The sequence below is a fragment of the Malaclemys terrapin genome, chromosome 7 (genome assembly GCF_027887155.1).
Source record: "Malaclemys terrapin pileata isolate rMalTer1 chromosome 7, rMalTer1.hap1, whole genome shotgun sequence".
Taxonomy (NCBI): domain Eukaryota; kingdom Metazoa; phylum Chordata; order Testudines; family Emydidae; genus Malaclemys; species Malaclemys terrapin.
Genome location: NC_071511.1, coordinates 88040874 through 88060650, shown reverse-complemented (window position 1 = coordinate 88060650; position 19777 = coordinate 88040874). Strand labels below are relative to the sequence as shown.

At 44.6% G+C, this 19777-nt stretch overlaps 1 protein-coding gene across 2 annotated transcripts in view; it reads right to left on the bottom strand.

Moving 5' to 3' along the window:
• MCU (mitochondrial calcium uniporter) overlaps nt 1–1316 on the bottom strand; it is a 168412-nt gene extending 167096 nt beyond the window's left edge. For both annotated transcript variants that reach the window (XM_054035068.1, XM_054035069.1), the window contains exon 1: nt 1143–1316. In XM_054035068.1, coding sequence (XP_053891043.1) covers nt 1143–1262 — 120 coding nt within the window. In that variant the 5' untranslated portion in view covers nt 1263–1316. The remainder of the gene's footprint in view (nt 1–1142) is intronic.
• Between the last annotated feature and the right edge of the window lie 18461 nt (nt 1317–19777).

Below are 19777 nucleotides of genomic sequence, written 5' to 3'. Positions count from 1 at the left end.
ACCTTTAGAAACTCAATGCTGTCTATACTATTCTTTGTTGCCATATGCAAAAAGGGAGATCAATTCAGCATCAACTTTGACACTACTGCATGACTCATCCTAGCCTTGATTATTCCCTCATGCACAACCTACACACTACCTTCCTCATTCCTATCCCCAAGGATCATTTTTCTGCCCTGTGTTCAGCAGATTAAGCATTACAGACAAATACATATTTAAGAGGAAGTGTCACTTGAACCAACCAGCCTGTATTAGCTTGCTTTCAGTATACAACTTTGCTCTGAGGGAAGGCGGGACACCAGCTTCTTACAAATATGCTACATTACTGGCTAGGGGCCAACGCGTACGGATGTGGACAATCCCGAATTGATATTCTTCTCACCGCCAAGAAGGAAGCCCCAATACCACTCCTCAGCACTTCTAAATGCAATTAGAACAAAAGCAGGCCCGTGTCACTTTATGGTTACCCCCCCTCCCCTATACTAGCTCACGGGATCTCTCCACAGAAAAAGGTTAATACCATTATCAGCCCTAACCAGAAGGAGCTCTCATCATCACGAGAGGGTCCCCCCGGCGCCTCCCGAACCTTTCCCCTCTGCCAGGCAATAGGAGCCCGGGAATCAAGGTCCACCCGGGAACCCACTGACAGGAGAGGAGATGAAATGGACAGTGCAGGGCTTCTCCCCAGTCACTGCAGTAGCACCTCCTCCCACAGCCCCGGCATCCCTGCACCCGGCATCTCACCCGTCAGACACACGCCTAAAGCACCCGGGGCCCTTCTCGGGATCCCGCCGGGGAAGCCCAAGCGGGCGGAGCAGGGCTGCCCGCGGGGCTCGGGACAGGGCAGAGCCCCCGGGAAGTGCCCGTGTGTCTATGGGAGCTGCCCGCCCCGCCCGCCGAGGGACCCGAGCTCCCCTGCCTGCCGCGCCGGCTCCGCGAGAGGCGGAACGTGGCCGGGCTGCTCCCCCGGAGCCCGCTGCCGGTGCGGAGCTGCTGCTGCCGCACGGGGAGAAAGCGACTGCGGCGGTCCACCGGGGCTGTTGCGGTCCCGGCGCTCCCGCCTTCCCGATGTCCTGCCCGCACATCCCCCAGCCGCTCCTGCAGCACCTGAAGGGCACAGCCCCGCCGCCTGCCGCGCTCACCGTCCTGTGCTGCTGGCGGTGCCTGCCCAGCCCGGGGAAGCAGCCGGCGGCTGTCAGCGCCCCTCCGCCACCGCTCCGCGAGAGGAGAAGCAGCAGCGATCTCCTCACGGCAGCCGCCATCTCTCAAGTGGAAGCAGCCCGAGCGGCCCCCGCCCCACTCAGGCAGGCTGCACCGCTGGGCTGCCAGGGGCCGGGGCGGGCGTGCAACCACCAGCCAATCACCGGGCTCCCCCCGAGCTGGGGCGGGGCTAATGTTCCTCTCGCTCCCTTCTGCGAGTAAGCTGATGTAAGGCGGGACTATAGGGTGTCAATCAGCGGGGACGGTTAGCAAGCGGTGGCCGCGAGGCCGGAAACAGCGCGGGGAGTTCAACAGAGAGGGGGAGGGGCAGGACGGTGACATTCCTCGGGGGCGGGCTTGTAGGGCAGCGGGTAGGGTACAATGGGTTTGTAATTAGGGTTGCCAATTTTGGTTGGATATATTCCTGGAGATTTAAAATTCCTGGCGACTCCAGGCCAATCATGGAGGATTGGCAACCCTATCTGTAATAGACTGGAAAAGGACCCTGGGATACCTGGAAATCTCTTGGACCCCAGCTAGGGGGACCAGGTGTCTGGTTCTCGACTGGAACACTTGGTCAAAAAGGGACCCTGGTGGCTCTGGTCAGCGCCACCAACCGGGCCGTTAAGGTCGGATCGGCGGTGCTGCGGAGCCAAGGCAGCCTAGTCCCTACCTGTCCTGGCACCACGCTGCGCCCTGGAAGCAGCCAGCAGGTCCAGCTCCTTGGCGGCGGGGGAGCCACGGGGCTCCGTGCGCTGCTCCTGCCCTGAGCACCGGCTCCGCACTCCCATTGGCTAGGAACCAGTCAATGGGAGCTGGGGGGGCGGTGCCTGCAGCAGTTTGAGCAGCGTGCGGAGCCTCCTGCCCACCTCCACCCCGCCTACTAGTGTCGGACCTGCTGGCCGCTTCCAAGGCGAGCGCACCGCGGTGTCAGGACAGGCAGTCAGCCTGCCTTAGCCCCGCTGCACTGCTAACTGGGAGCTCCCCGTGGTAAGCCCATGCCCCAACCCCCTGCCCCAGCCCTGAGGCTCCCCAAACCTGGAGCCGCCTCCTGCACCCAGGGCCGGCAGGGCCCGATTTGAATACCCGGCGGTGGTCTGGGTCTTCGGCGGTGCGGGGGTCCGCTCCGGGTCTTCCGCGGCACTGAAGGACCCCCCCGCTGCCAAAGTGCTGCCGGATGAGTAAAAAAAATTTAAAAGGCTCTTAAGGTGCGGGGCCCCAATTCCGAGGAATCAGGGGAATCAGCCTAAAGCCAGCCCTGCCTGCACCCCAAACCCCTCATACCTAGCCCAGAGCCTGCCCCCCAGCCCAGAGCACTCACACACCCCCAGACCCCAACCCCCAGCTCTGAGCCCCCCCAAACCTGGAGCCCCCTCCTGCATCCCAACCCCCTCATTCTCACCCCAGAGCCCTCACCCCCTCCTGCACCCCAACCCCTGCCTCAACCCGCAGCCCTCTCCCACACTCTGAATCCCTTGGCCCCACCCCCCAGCCCGGAGCCCCCTCCTACACCCCAAACTCCTGGGATCCCTGTAAACCTATATACCCCTGGTGCCCTCTGCCAGCTGGCATCAAGAGGTTCTTGGGTCAAGAGACTTTGAAATGATTTGCAATCGAATAATGCAAATCCTATCCTCAATATTATTTCTAGGCTCCTTTTCAAGACCATGGAGTGGAGAAGGCTGTTACTAAGCTCTTCTTCTTTTACACACACAGACACACAGAGCTGGGGGAGGACACCACCAAGAGCATTTTCAGCTCAGCCTCCTTCCAGACTTTGGAATGAGAGAGTGCCAGAAGGTTCTTCACTCCTACCCCAGTTCTCTAACGTCCAAAGGCATTTCTGCGGAGAAGTTCTCCAATCCTCATAAGCCACCATGATTAGCCTACTTTGATCATCTTTTTTCTCTACCCACAAGCCTGAGAGAGGTCTCGGGAAAAGGCATTGGAACAATACTCTTCTCAAAGGCCATAGTAGCTTTTTCCTATTCCTTGTGCCAGTTCCTGCAGTGCATACTGGGATGTTCCTATGTGGTGCTGGCACCAGCAAAGAGAAGCAGCAGGTGCTGGTTTCTAAGCAGAGGCAGCTGCAGGCATTCCTTGGGGAGGCAAGAGGGCTGTGAGGCCTTTATCTGTGCAAAATGTAAAGAGAAAGGTCTCTCATTAAACCCACACAACTTTAAAAACTATTTTTAAAAGCAATGTCTGGCTGGGCCAATGGGCTTCCTAGGGGATTTCTAGGAACACATGGAGGGGAGGAGGAGGGGGGCATGGCACAGGATAAAAGGTACTGCAAGGGGGCTAAACAGCTGGGAAAGGGCCCCTCCAGCATGGAGGGGTATAGGAGAGAGGGGTACAACACAGGGTGACAGACTGTATGTCTGGGCAAAGGCTCAACCTGGTCAGGGTAACGGTAGAGCACAGGGGAGGCTACACAATAGGACCTGTGCTTCAACTGCAAGGGGAGGAGGGGGAAAGCTACGATACGATCATATTCAGGCCTGTGTCTGGAAGGCCAGATTTGTCATGACATAGACATGAAATGTAATGATGACTTTCAAATGCTGAAATCATAAACAGTAGCATCATGTCATGATGACATATGAGTACACCACAACTCAAGCACATGAAATGTCTGTGTGTCTGCATGATGCCACAATAGGACATAAGGACATCACATTTCAGAGTTGTGAATTCTCAACATAACTTCACTCCATTACCACATGGAGTGATGATGTTGCAGCTCAGAGCAATACAGATGCAAACCAGCTTATCACACTTGCACTTGATATCATGAACTCATACCTTGAAGCACAAAAGTTCAGTGCATAACATCACAGATGAATGTGTTGTCACAGTGTAGTAGAAATGCACCATCATTGGACACATCAAAGCTCAAAATGATGAAATCATGACATAGCTACATCACAAAGCCATATAACAGCATCACCGCTCAAATGAAGTCAACAGTATCACTGTGACATGAGGACATCACATGAATGGATGTAATGATGTAGCTTGAGTGATGAAATTACACTAGCATTGTGCCATCAAAGTACACCTCTACCCTGATATAACGTGACCCGATATAACACAAATTCTGACATAACGTGGTAAAGCAGTGCTCCGGGGGGAGGAGGGGAGGGCTGCGCACTCTGGTGGATCAAAGCAAGTTCGATATAACACGGTTTTACCTACAACGCGGTAAGATTTTTTGGCTCCCAAGGACAGCGTTATATCGGGGTAGAGGTGTAGTGAAATCACAATATTGTGTCATTACCTGGTGGTAGAACCAGATGACAACAGAGATCAATATGATGAATTGGGAATGCAATACAATTGCACAACCATGTGATGTTACAATGTCATAGACTGATGAGGCAATAAAGTCAAAGGGCAACAGTATCATGACATAGTCTAACAATATCATAGCTTAATATGATGAGATCATAACACAGCATCATTGTGACAAGTAATATTGTAGCTTAAAGCATGAAGTTATCATGCAACATGACATTGCAAATAAAAATTAAATCGCAACATAACATCAATGCATTTTGCAGAGTATTGCTTTGCTGTGTGCAAATATTGTGACTTCATCTCAGAGTTGCAATGCAGCAGCATCAGGGTATGACATGACATCACAACTCAGAGCAATAAAGTCAAAATGTAACATCATTTTGTTGTTAGACAACATGCTGCTACAGAGGCTTACAGCTATTCTTCAGTGATCTTGTGAGACCTGCAGAATGCAAAACAATTCCATTGAAACTGGAAATTGGAATATTCCTGCAAAATTTGGAATGGATAGCAACATCAGGGTTTTGATGGGGGGGAGATATATGTAAATATATTAATTAAATCTTGCTATGAATGAAGATTTTGATGTATGTGGGGTTAATATGATGAAATGTGTAAGAAATTCCTTGAAAGGTCATTTACTTTGATTATTTTTCTTAGAAGGGACTTCCTGTCTTTGGGTTATTACAGTAACTCTGATAGTTCCTTTTTTAATTCTGGAAAAGGAATATTCTGGAAAGCAAATAAGAGCATTAATTTTGATTTTGTATGTGGCCCCAGAATTGCTGTATTAAGCGATGGGCGTTCAAAAATCATTTTTTTTAATGTACAAGTAGTTCCCACACATACCAATATTCTTATGGCTCTGAATAAAATAAAGCATTTGACTCAAAAGCAGCTGGGATCATGTATTTTTTGAAGTCCAAAGCACAAGATGATTGGTTTCCTGATGAAAATTTATTAGAGTGTTCGTTCTGCATGGACGATTTATTGTAAAACTCTGGAATTTCTCTCAGTCTGTTTATGCGAGATGCCAGGAGCTGGATCACAACAACATCAGCTGCAGGCAGCTTATTGCTATGTTTTGAAATCTGCCATGGTGCTGGACAACTACCTTTCTGATTTCTCCCCACTCCATCCTTACTCCCAGTTTTAATATGCCTTTCACTGTATGTTAATTTTTTTCCCATTTAAAGTCACTTTATGTTCACAGAGTGCACATAAGCTTTTTTTGTATACTTTGGCACAGCCATAAACAGCTATTAGTCTATGAATGAGTATTAAGACTTTCAGCATCCTTACTTCCACTTCCTAACCACATGAACACACCAGATTGGGCTTTCGTGAACTAGTACCACCTGGAACAGACTTTCCTCAACAATTAAGTTCTGTACTGGGCTTCATATGATACAGAAATATAGAACTAGGCTTCCCTCAACTTGAAGTAGTCAGAATGGGCATTTTTTAAACCAGAACCTCTGATTTTTTTTTTTACCTCATGTGTAAAAAGTAAATGACAGAGGGATAGTTGGATAAAGTATAGCCCTTTTGAAGTGAATTATAGGAAAATGGTTAAAGGTGTTAAGGCTGCTGTGATCTTCAAAAAATTACTGGATTTTATAGATTCCAGATATTATTTAGGGCTGTTGTGCAAGACAGACAACTGTTAAAAATACAGACCAGAACTTGTTGGTGAATGACATAGATAAGGTTTTGCTTTTACATCCCTCCAGTCTCTGTGCCATCATCTCTCTGAATCCTACTACTTTCACAGGCTCTCTAGGTCCCAGTACTATTACAGTCTTTCCAGGTCTGGCTGCTACAGTCCTCTTTATGTTTGTTTTTTTCTACCCTTTACCTTTGGTCTCTGGTGCTGCTGCTTTCTCTGTCCTCTCGCCTATTTGACAACTGCTTTTTTTTTCCAATATAATTCTTCTTCTAAACTTCTCTAAACAATATAATTTATTTTTTACATAATGTGCTTCACAGACTGATTTACAGAGAGAGATTAATCTCAGTTTCTTCAGAGTTTTTCACTGAATTCTTCTTCAGGGCCCTATTCTATATGAGCAATCCCTACTGCTTTTATGGCTCCTGGACTCAATTCTCTTTCTCGATGGGAAAGAAAGGTGGATTCTCCATCATTTGATATCTTTAAATCAAGGCTGATTGTCTTTCTAAAATAGATGCTGTTGCTCATACTGAAAGTATGGGTTTGATGCAGAAATTACAGGGGAAGGTTCTATGGCCTGTGTTATGTGGGATGCCAGACTAGTCCTATTCATAATGGGCCCTTCTCACCTTAAAATCTATGAAAAGTGAGGATTTCACATTCAGACTCTACCTTGGGGTCCCAGTTACAGAAGCACAGGACTTGAAAAACATTGTTTTTGTATGACCTCAGAACATCCACCGCCCACAACAGCTGGAAATCCCACGCTGAGCCTGTTGATGCTCCTCAGTGCTCCTAGCCCAGTCCTCATGCTGGCTGGAACTGCTCCTTTACAAAAATAAAATCATGGTGTCAACAGATACCCTAGAGATAAGTGATTTTGCAGGGTCCAAATTTCAAATGTGGACATCTAAAAAGTATGTCCATATCCCACTCTTAGATTGGTACTTGGATATTTAAATGCCTGATTTTGCAAGTTCTAGACAATCTATTGCAGCACCCACATCTGGAAGTTGGGTTTTAACTCTAATATAAAAAATAAATTTCAACAACTGTTTTTTAAATGTTTTCAATATAACAAAGAGAAAATATTGAAAAATAACATAGGAATTTGCTATCACAGCTGCCTGATGCTATAAATTAGAACACAAGTAATTCACCTCCCACTTGAATGCACAACAAGCATGAGACTTTTATTATTTTTACTCTAAGAAAAGATCTGATTTATAAACACCTAAGATAGTGGTTAACATAATTGAATTTATCTTGCAACATTATTTAAAGTCTCCTTCCTTTTTTCCTGCATTTAGATATATCTTGATATTGCATTACTGGATTCTAATTTGTAACATTAGCGTGGACTAACTTCTGGTTAGTATCAGTAAAATAGCAGCTCTTACTTAGAGACTTAACATCATAATAATGGAAGTATTAAAGATCACAGGTTGCATAGGCCCAAAATGTAGACCCAGTGCTACTACCTACTCGTCCCTGGGATAAATACCCCCCTGTGGTGCCACTGTCCCCTTTGGCATAGAAAGGTGCAAATTGAATCATTCTCTGAAAAGCACTTGTTCCTCGAGAAAAGAAAGCAAGGTCAAAGAAATACAATAAGTAATCTTTTGAAGAGGACTTAGCTCGAAGAGAAATGCACAGAATTCAGTACAACAACAGATGGGTAAAATCCATAAAGATTGGCAATAAGAGTATGTGGATGAATCCTGGATACCATCAGAAACAAAGAACTGGCTGTGAAAATATTTAACTTGAGAGAAAATTGTTACCTCAGAGTTCTAATTTTCAAGTACATTTCTATATGGGTTTTTATCTTTTTTGACAAATTTATTTAACACGGTCCTAAGGATTATTATTCTGACACAAGGGACCACTGCATATAATAAGCAGCCTTTGCAAATAAGTATTTGGACCTGTCTTTTACCAGTCATGTTTTGCTCACTGTGTCCGGCCTCTTTTTGCATAGAAAACTGACAGAAGCACAGAATGGGCTTTAAAATAATGATAATATTTTGCATATACATAGGCCCTGGTTCTGTAGTTGACTCCATGTGAACAGACTTGCACACAAGCACAGCCCTAGAGTTTCACTCACACAGAGTCAGTGGCAGGACTGGGTCCATAATACTTTTCTTCTAGAAATCTCAGAGCACTTTAAACCCATTATTTGATTAATATTCACAATATCCCTGTTGTGAGGTAAAAAGTGTTAGACCAAATTTTTTTTACAGATATGTTAAACTGAGAATAATGACATGCCCAAAGTCAAAATGACACACACAGCAAATTAATGATGGAGCCAGCTAAGTCCTGGTTCCTAGTCTAAGGTACTAGCAAGTACATCCTACCTCATATGACCTACTCATCCCATTTGTTATTAAAGAGAGACTTAAAGAGACTTGATTCTACATCTTTTCACTGTTCTAGAATAGTGTTGAACAGCAGCCTGGAATGTGATTCCAGTGTTTTGTCTATCCCGTTTACTATAAGACATAACTATGACAATCTGATTCTATGGTGGCATCCAGATGTACCACTGGAAAGATAATAATTATGGATCAGAATTCAAATAACCTAGATAGTAAATCTGTATGAAGAATAAATTGTTGATGCCCTTTACTGATACTTTTGAAAGGTTTCCTCACTAGATATACTGTTGAATATAAACAGAAGTTTTACAGAACACTTCACTGGTGTATTTGAAGAACCATCCTCCTGGAAAATATTCATTGTGGTTCAGGAGCTGTTCAGAAATCCTTCCCAGTGATAACTCTGTCATTATGAAATGGCAGTTTCATTAGAACTCCAGTTCAATAATGAAGTCCCTTTTCATTCTAGATTCCCCAAATGCCTCTTTTATCTACATTTTTGTTCAATAATTGCTTTCTCAAAGGGGGTTTCAAAAGTACTCTCTCTCTCTCTCTCTCTCACAGTTCTAGTTCATTAAAGACTGTCATAGTTCCCAGTTCTTGGACCTTCAAATATGTACTATACATCACAAGATCATTCCTCAGTAATTTCAAATTCCCATATAACTGTGTTCTCATAATCTTTATTCAGCAAAGACTTCCTCAGTTTCCTCAGTGTTCTGCAAATCCCCATCCAGCTCTGGTTCCCATGCCTTCCTTGAGTCACCCTGAGACAGGGCCCAATTTGCTAGTTCCACCCAGCTGCAGCAGTTTAGTAATGTCTTCCTGAGGTACGTCCATGTCCTCAGATACCTCTCTGGAGTCCTGCAATGCCTATTCAGGCACAGTCAAAAACATGGCCAATTAAAATTTTAAATGTAATGCCCTGATTTTTTGGCATTTTGGTATTTGGCATTCCTACAGTCATTGACAGGAAATGCAACTGCTTTTGGAAGAGCTGAACTGAGTGTGACAGGAACGGACTTCACAGCAGGAAAGAAGTTGGAAAAAAGATGGACAGCCTGATACCATGCAAAGGCTAAGAGGCTAGAAAAAAAGCACAAGATGAGAAAGGGATGAAAAGACCAATAATTAATTAACACATGTATACTGTGCTTTAGGATAGTCATTAAAGTTCATAGAAATGGAAATAAAACTGCCAAACAGTGAGATCAATAAGATATTAAATTAAAAAAGACATTTCCAATGCTTGGCACCAAAGGGTTTATCCAGAGAGGGGGGCTCACTGTTTGACACTGGATAAATCACCTAAACCCTAGTTCCATTTCCTGTGGACCACCTCTCTTCCCATTCATGATCACATCCACATGGTTCTCTCTCTCCCCATTCATGATCACATAATGCCTCTAGCAATTACACAATTGCTCATATGGAAAAAAATAATATTAAGAAAGCATTTATGAATTTTGGCTGCTTTTAGTATGATAAGTGTTTTGTCTGTTTTTAAACTTAATTACACTGCTTTTACTCTTCACTTCATCTACCTCTCCCGTCTACTCTGTTTCTCTCAGCTGGAAATTAGGGGACAGCCAACAATATCTGATGAGCCACCCCACACAGACCACCCACAACTGTTCCAATATCTAATAGTCCCATCTTAAACTTCTGGAATCTCTACTTTCGGGCCTGAGCCATGGGACGTGTGGGCTGAAATATATGGCAGAATGCAGGTAAAACAGAGCCAGAGACATATAATTCTCCCGCAAAGGAGTTCAGACACAAATTTAACTAAAGCATTCTTTTTGTAACGAGTATCATCAGCATGGAAGCATGTCCTCTGGAATGGTGGCCGAAGCATGAAGGGGCATATGAATTTTTAGCATATCTGGCACATAAATACCTTGCAATGCCAGCTATAAAAGTGCCATGCAAACACCTGTTCTCACTTTCTGGTGACATTGTAAATAAGAAGTGGGCAGCATTATCTCCCATAAATGTAAACAAACTTGTTTATCTTAGCGATTGGCTGAACAAGAAGTAGGACTGAGTGGACTTGTAGGCTCTAAAGGTTTGCATTGTTTTGTTTTTGAGTGCAGTTATGTAACAAAAAAAAAATCTATATTTGTAAGTTGCATTTTCACCATAAAGAGATTGCACTACAGTACTTGTATGAGGTGAACTGAAAAATAGCATTTCTTTTGTTTATCATTTTTACAGTGCAAATATTTGTAATAAAAATAATAATATAAAGTGAGCACTGTACACTTGTATTCTGTGTTGTAATAGAAATCAATATATTTGAAAATATATAAAAACTTCCAAAAATATTTAAGAAATTTCAATTGGTATTCTATTGTTTAACAGTGCAATGAAAACTGTGATTAATTTTTTAAATCACGGTTAATTTTTCTGAGTTAATTGCGTGAATTAACTGCGATTAATCGATAGCCCTAATAATTTCCTGAATTAATAAATAATCTCTGCAGGCAGCTGTGCAAAGTTTCTGTGAACTCTCCTGAGCCAATCATAAAGTGAACCCCTAGTGACACGGCTTTATAGCATTTATGTGCTCCTATGTCCATGTGCCTAATATGCTGGCTGGCTTATCCACTGTGTGCATTCAGCATATATTGCTTCCTAATAGGTCTTTTCCATCTTTGTCTTGTAAGATGCTATGATAACAAGGCAAGGTGATAGAGCAGAACATATTGTAACCTATTCATATCCTACCCATAAGGCTGCAAGTAACCATAAGATTCCTGACATAAGAACCAGAATATGTACAAGAAAATTAAAAAAGGATTTGCAGGCCACCTCTAAGAACACAGGTTATGTAACTCATTTGTGGGCAAGTAAAAGCCATTGGATTTGGTGTTATATGCCTCAATTGGAGACTGAATGACTTCAATCACCAGAGAAGTTCAATTCTCACTCAGGAATGCACAGCTTGAAGTGTCAGTGTGACAGGATGTAACATAAGAATAAGGGGAATAGCTCAGTGTGTTTTCTAGTCATTACAGACATAGATGTGACATAAGTGACAGCCAGTCAGAAAACACCAATTGTGCCTAGTGTCAAAAGCCATTCTAGAACTTTACATAAAGAAAGATAGCAGGAAAACTTCCATTTAATTACAACCTCTGTGTTTATTTGTTTTATATCATTTTTTGCCAGTGATCTTATTTATGCCATTCTACAGTTTCTACAGAACTCATCACTGCACAGATCTATCCACTTCAGTTTCCTTCGGTGCTTTCATTTATCTAAAATCTTGGAATTGTATTTTTTCCCCATTTGCAAATGGGTCATCTGGCAGTTTGCATGGGAAGCAGACACTTTGACAGGGTCACATGAAAAGTAATTAATTCTAAAAATAGGGATTGTCCAAAACTACTAAAAGAACAGAAAACTACATAAAGATATCAGATAAACTGTAACACTCTTCCTCCCTCTCTCGTGTACTCTCCTAGTTCATAGATTTACCCCAAAATATAGCCCTTCTGAAACCATTAGTGGACACAATGGAATAATACAACAGAAAAAAAATTACGAAGTCATTCAGTTTAATTTGGTTCAACTCATTTGAGAGGTCACTTTATACAAATTTTTACTGATTTTTCACCCATATCATGTTTTGAGGTGCGGGGGGTTTAATACATTCTAACAGTATTATTGGCTCTGTTTTATGGCATAACTCAATCAACAGAAAATAATAATGCTGCTGTTTGCTTTCCATGGTAGGCTTTTTCAAAGTGTAAGCACTCACAGAGCCCAACAGGAACAGATGGCGTTATTGCATTCTGTATTTATTCCTCTGCAACACTCTTTTGCCAACTTGTAGTATTGTTTGTTGGTTATGGCAGTGCAATACTTTCTCTGTAAGATGAATGATAATTAAGCATCATACGCTGTGACAAAGTGGGAATTTTCTGTAATATTTTTATGACGCCTATGCTTGCCTCAGTTTCCCTCTGTACTTTGCATTGCTACCCAATTGGTGCAAAAGGGTTAACACTGCTCCTGGAAAAGCACAGGAGACATGAGAGATGTGTGTGTCACCTAGCTGTCTGAGTGGAATGAAAGGGTCCTTAAAGAACTGATTGAAACTGATCCACATCAACAGAGGATCAGGAAAGAGAATGAGAACCTCCAATGACTGAACAATCAACATAACAGATCCCAGCAGGTGGAACATGTGAACTTAGCTGGAGAACAAAGGGGGAACTCAGGTGGCTGGAGTAAGGTCTGTCTGCCCTTTTGAGGGACATGGCAGCTCTTATCTGGGTGTAAGGACAAAGGGAAGAAGATAGAGCCAGAAAGGGATCCATAACAACTTGGCTGGCTCATTGCACTGGCTTGGCCAGGATAGACTATGGCTTAACCTTTGCCACTCTTTGCTAACCCAAGAGCTTTCAGCTTCTGTATGCCAGGTGACTAATACATCCTACTCTGTTTTGAAAAGGTTGCTTGCTATCTTGCAAATACTCAATGAGAACATTGTGCCCTGAAGGTGCATAGTACAAACCTCCCACAGGAGTCTGGCTCAGCTGGGTTTGCTGCAGGGAGCCACAGAGAGAGATAGGGCCCAGTCTCTGAGTCATGGAGGCCATGGTCCTGCCCTGTGGAACTGTGTGAGTCCCTGGGGCCTGTCTAGGGTGACCAGAGGTCCCGATTTTATAGGGACAGTCCGATATTTGGGTCTTTTTCTTATATAGGTTCCTATTACCCCCTGCCCCCTGTCGTGATTTTTCACACTTGCTGTCTGGTCACCCTAGGCCCGGCCCACTAAAGGGCTCACTCCTAGGAGACTAGTTACAAGCTAGGGCATAGACCACACCTTGTGGATCTGTGACAGACATAGCAAGAAGTGTGGTTATACCAGATACTTACATACCTTGAGTGCATTGGGAGGCGCATGGCTCAAAACCAAGCACCTTTAACCATCCAAGAGGTATCAGTTATAACTGCATCTCTCCAAGGTTGTTGTTATTTGTATTAAATATTTTGAAACATTTCTGTAATCATTTAGTTAATGAGTCTTAACACACATGGTTACAACTAGAGCTGGCTGAATACTGGAAAAATGTACATGTAAATAATGATTTGAGCAGAAAAGTGCCAAAATTTGCAGTGAATATTATTTGCAATAAATTATTCAACCAGCTCTTCTTATAATAGATTCATGGACAGTCAGAACCTTCAGCACTCAGATTCCATCTTTCATAATACTTTATTACATTCAATGAGTTTTGTCACATTGTATTCCACAGCATAGCATACATAATATAAATAAGAACAAGCAAACAAGCTGTTTATAGCATATAGAGTGATTATTATCTGTATCTTGCCTGATTGGTGATTGTAATATCCTAAAATAAAGTTATAGTCACCAAGTGGACTCATTAAAATGACACTTGAAGAGAGTGGACACATCCTACTTACTCTATAGCTATGAGCACAAAATCTTCAACAAGTATGAACCCTCACTGGCACTTAATATGTTACAATAATAGGCATCCTAGAACTAGCACATATGGAAAGATATGATTGCAGAGATTGTCAAGGAACCCAGCCATGGGGGAATGTGGCAGGCTCAGCCGAGGCTAATTGCTCCTCTCCAGAGGAAGCAACAGGAGCTATAAAAAGGCAGAACAGTTGAATGTCTCTCCCTATGGATTTGGACTGAACTGAAAGCCTGACTCACACTTGGACAAAAGAGGATGCTGGTTGAATGAAACTCTTTTGTTTATTTCGATTAGGTCTATGAACCCAGACTGCTTAGTTGTTTCTGCACCTGGCCTTAACTTACATGGCAGATAATAAATGACTCCTTGTATATTTGCCAGGAGTTACATTTTCAGTGCATTGTACAGTGATCTCACTCTGCCACACCAATGATTATCAATAGAGGTCTAAAACCCCTTGTACAAAGTGTCTTCTGAATCTTCATTGCTAATTAATTGAATTTCAGGGCCAAATCTTTATTACTGTCCTCCCTGCAAAGCAATTTAGGTGCAAAACAGCAATGTCTTCTGCCCTGCTTCACATAGCATAACCAGAAAAAACAAAACTCCAAACTAAGGTGTTCCCAGAAACTGTGAGGAGCTGTGATGTACAAAGCAGAAAAGACACAGCTTTATTGTCAGATATCAACATATTGAGATTTAATTGCTGGCACTCAATACAATAAACACTTTTTTTGTCCCCTGGGGGTTTTAGTGTTTGTATCATAGCCTTGATGTTCAACATACAGGAAGGATAAAGTATCTACATATATATATGTAAGCAACAGATAACTGATATTAACATAATAGATTTGGTGAATCTTTGTTGCTGCTATTTAGTACTCAAATAAGCACCTAAAGATTAAGTACAAGTAGGAGGAGGAAAAAGGGGGTAAGAGAGAAGGGGAAGAGCAAATGAAGAGAGAGAGAGAGAGAGAGAAAGCCAGGAGGATAAAAAAGAGGAAAGTGGAAAAGTAGAGAGAGAAGTAACAGTTATTCCTTACTCCTTGGGGAATTCTGCACCACTGCACATGTGCAGAATTCATGTTCCCCGCAGATTTTTTTCTCCACAGAAAATACATTCTGCCAGAGAGGTGTTGCAGTTATATCTTTCACCCACCAGGGACTGCTATGGCTCCAGAACAGAGGCATCCGACTCACCAGCTGTAACAATCAGCAGTCAATAGAGAGAAGAAGAAGCTATGTTCCTCATGGTACCCTGCCCACAGGGCCAAGTGAGAAGGTATGGTATATGGGGGGGGGGACAGACAGAGGGGGTCACATAGACTGGTATTCAGAAGGGCTAGTGAGGGGAATAGACTGGGGCAGGGACTGAATGGGAGTGGGGGTGCAGGGCCACATGAGGATGGGGCAATGGGGGTGCATGGCCACATGGGGGTGGAGGGTGGCTGACTGGGAGTGCAGGGACACATGGGAATGGGGTGGCTGAGTGGGGGTGCAGGCCCACATGGGAAAGGGGGCGGGAGGTGCATGGGGTAGGGAGTGGCTGAGTGGGGATGCAGGGACACATAGGGATGGGGAGGAGAGGTGGCTGAGTGGGGGTGCAGGGATACTTGGGGATGAGGTGCATTTGGATGGGGATACAGGGACACATGGGGATGGGGGAAGGGGGTGCAGGAACACACAGGGACAGGGGTAGATGTGCCTGACTGAATGGGAGAGTCTAGGGATCAGCCAGAGTCAACATAAGGAGGCTTCCCAACTCCCTAACAATCTCTCTCCACCCAAAAAGACTGTTCCATACTTCTCCCACCCACACCCAACAACCCTCCATGTTCACTCCCAGGCTCCTTCCCAGCAATAATTTTCCTTTCCCTCTGCTCCTCCATTATCTCTGACTCCCCCAAGTCTTTGCACTGCTTCTGAGGGGTGTGGGAAATATGTTTCTGTATTGTAGTTTAAATGAATTGTTACTCAAAGTTCTGTATTAATATGCCTAGTAAGGAATCAATTTGTCAAAAAACATTTCCTGAATCTTTTTTGTTGGGTATATTGTAACAGACATTCTTGTTGACAGGTATTTTGAAATAAATTACCAACATAATTGAAACTGGAGTGATTATATTGTGTTTTTTTAACAAATAAAGTATGCAGAATTAAAGTAGTGTAGGAGAGCCACAGACTCGGCTGATAATTGGCTCATAGGCTTCCAGATAAAGGACATTTCTGTAGCTGACACTATCTGCAAAAGAAACAGGTGATATTTATACTGTTAAAAAGGAAAGACTATTTAGAAAAAGAACAATTGGCTGATTTATTTCTATAGAAAAATAAATCAATAGATAAATTACATATTTATTAGGGTTACCATATTTCAGCAAGAAAAAAAGAGGACGGGAGGAGCCCCGCCCTAGCCCCGCCCCTGCCCCTCCCACTTCCCGCCCCCCCAGAACCCCCAACCCTCCCCCCGTTCCTTGTCCCCTGACTGCCCCCTCCTGGGACCCCTGCCCCTAACTGCCCCCCAGGACTCCACTCCCTATCTAAGCCTCCCTGCCTCTTGACCCCTGACTGCCCCAACCCTTATCCACACCCCCATCCCCAGACAGACCCCTGGGACTCCCACGCCCCATCCAACCACTCCCCACCCCCTGACAGCCCCCCCCAGAACTCCCAACCCATCTAAACCCCTCTGCTCCCTGTCCCCTGACTGCTCCGATCCATCTCCCCACCCCTGCCACCTGACAGCCCCCCCCAGAACTCCCAAACACTCCCCCCCTGCTCCTTGTCCCCTGACTGCCCCCTCCTGGGACCCCTGCTCCTAACTGCCCTCCAGAACCCCACCCCCTACCTAAGACTCCCTGTTCCTTGTCCCCTAACTGCCCCCTCCTAAGACCCCCCCCAACTGCCCCCCAGGACCCTACCCCCTACCTGTACCCTGACTGCCCAAAACTTTCTCCACTCCCCCCAAAAAGCCCCCCCCGTTTCTTGACTGCCCCCTCCAGAACCTCCCTGCCCCTTCTCCTGCCCCCCCTTACCCTGCTGCTCAGAACAGGGTGTTGGGCTCTGTGCGAGCCGGACACGTGGCTGAGCTCCCCAGCACAACAAAACCCGGTCCCTGGCCCTGCACAACAAAACCCGGTCTGGCCCTGCACAGTGCTGCCGGACTGGGCTGCAAGGGAGCTGCCGGCTCAGAATGCAGGGCGGATCCGGCTCCTCTACAGCTGCTCCGGAGTCCAGCCCGGGACTTCCCTGCAGCCCTCCCAGCCGCTCGCTCTGCTCTGCGGGGGGGAAATCCCGGACATTGTGAGTGCTTTACAAATTCCCCCCGGACGCTATTTTTAGCACACAAAAGGAGGACATGTCCGGGTAAATCCGGACGAATGGTAACCCTAATATTTATGGCACTAAAGATTTTAATCACCTGGGGTCAGATCTTAGCAATCCACTGTCAGCTATCCTCATGCAAACACTGAAAGCTGCATTATGCTCACAATACATGTCTTTCTTAGCCTTCTAGCTCATCGTGATGAATGTCTTCACTCCTCATCTTGTGTCACAACATACTTCTCTCATGTATTACTGAAACTCAAAATTCACCTTTTCAATGTTATTTAGGTATAGCTAAAAATCACAATTGTTACCAAAGAAAGTAGTTCTTAAGAATTCAGTTGGTTAACAGAAAGCAAACTGCTCCCACACAATTTGTGATTAGCAGTTAAACAGAACTCTGTTTATTTTGTTAGCAACACCAATTGTCTTCTCAGTGAAGACCATTTATTAATACAGATCCACTGCTGCAAGTGATGGTAATCTGGAAAACACAAACCAACAAAAAATGAGGATGCTCTCATTTGAAGCTGACATTTCTCATTCTGTCTTTAATGTGTACAGATATTTTCCACACATCTGGTAAAGGTTTATCTCATGCTGTAAAAATTTAAAATCCTGCAGCAACTAGAAATGACCAGTTCTCAGAATTACAGAAGTAATAGAAGGGAAAAAAATAGAATAGATCAGAAATCCCGTTCCCTGCCACAATTGCAGATTATAACCCCCCACATAGGGGACCTACCTGACATCAAGCTGATACTACACTGGATTTTGTATGCTTAAGTCACAACCTTAACATGATTAAACCATGATAGGACTCTTGAAGTTATTAAAATGTGCTTATTTAACAATCTCTATATCTTTTTGTTTTTTTCACATTTCAGTAAAATAGATAATGTGTGATTACAAGAGTAATCATCAGCAAGCTTAAATATCCACATCACTGATAGCATTGTAGATAAAGAAGGAAGGAAGCCTCTCTCACTTCCTCATTAGTTCACCATCTAATCTATAAATACAGACTGCCCTGTTATGCTTCTTAATTTCTCCATATTAGCCTTATGACTGAATTATTTTCCTTGTGTGTATACATATGTATTTAGTGGTTGTGAAAGGCAGTAGACTGAGCACCCTGGAGAATATTTATTTATTCATTTATTTATTTTGATTTATTCAGACATATGATAAAAGCATGCCTATCCATAGATCTAATGCACTCTTGACAATATTTAAATGGACAATCATTGATCCACACAAGAGACAAAATATGGATAGCAACAGTGCCCATATTCCCTTGCCAAGGTGTCTGCAGGGATGCTGTTCTGGAGGGACCACCTCTAGGACAGAGAAGGATATTTCAGTCTAACGTCTATTCAGTCTTTGGCCCGTTCTCAAAGGGTATGTCTACACTACGGGATTAATCCGAATTTAGATAATTCGGATTTGAGAAACAGGTTGTATAAAGTCGAAATGAGTGCGGCCACACTAGCACAGTAATTCGGTGGTGTGCGTCCAAGTACCGGGGCTAGCGTCGATTTCTGCACCGTTGCACTGTGGGTAGCAATTCCATAGCTATCCCATAGTTCCCGCAGTCTCCTGCGCCCATTGGGATTGTGGGTTAAGATCCCAGTGCCTGATGGGACAAAAAACATCGTCGCAGGTGGTTCTGGGTACAGCCTCACTCCCTCCCTCCCTCCCTCCCTGCATGAAAGCAACGGACGGCAGACAACCATTTTCGCGCCTTTTTTCCTGGGTGGGTGAACACTGCAGACTCCATACCACGGCAAGCATGGAGCCCGCTGAGGTCAAGACAGCACTCATGAATATTGCAAACACCTCGCGCGTTCTTGTGGAGTTTATGCTCAGCCAGGACCAGAAAAACGAGGCGAGGAGGCAGCGGCGGCGGCAGCGCAGCGACAAGCATGATGAGGACATGGACACGGACACGGACACAGAATTCAGTGAAACCACAGGCCCCAGTGCTTTGGAGATCATGTTGTTAATGGGGCAGATTCTATCCATGGAACGCCGATTCTGGGCAAGGGAAACAAGCACAGACTGGTGGGACCGCATAGTGTTGCAGGTCTGGGACGATTCCCAGTGGCTGCGGAACTTTCGCATGCGTAAGGGCACTTTCATGGAACTTTGTGACTTGCTTTCCCCTGCCCTGAAATGCCAGAATACCAAGATGAGAGCAGCCCTAACAGTTGAGAAGCGCGTGGCGATAGCCCTGTGGAAGCTTGCAACGCCAGACAGCTACCGGTCAGTCGGGAATCAATTTGGAGTGGGCAAATCTACGGTGGGGGCTGCTGTGATGCAAGTAGCCAAAGCAATCACTCAGGTGCTGCTACGAAAGTTAGTGACTCTGGGAAATGTGCAGGCTATAGTGGATGGTTTTGCTGCAATGGGATTCCCTAACTGTGGTG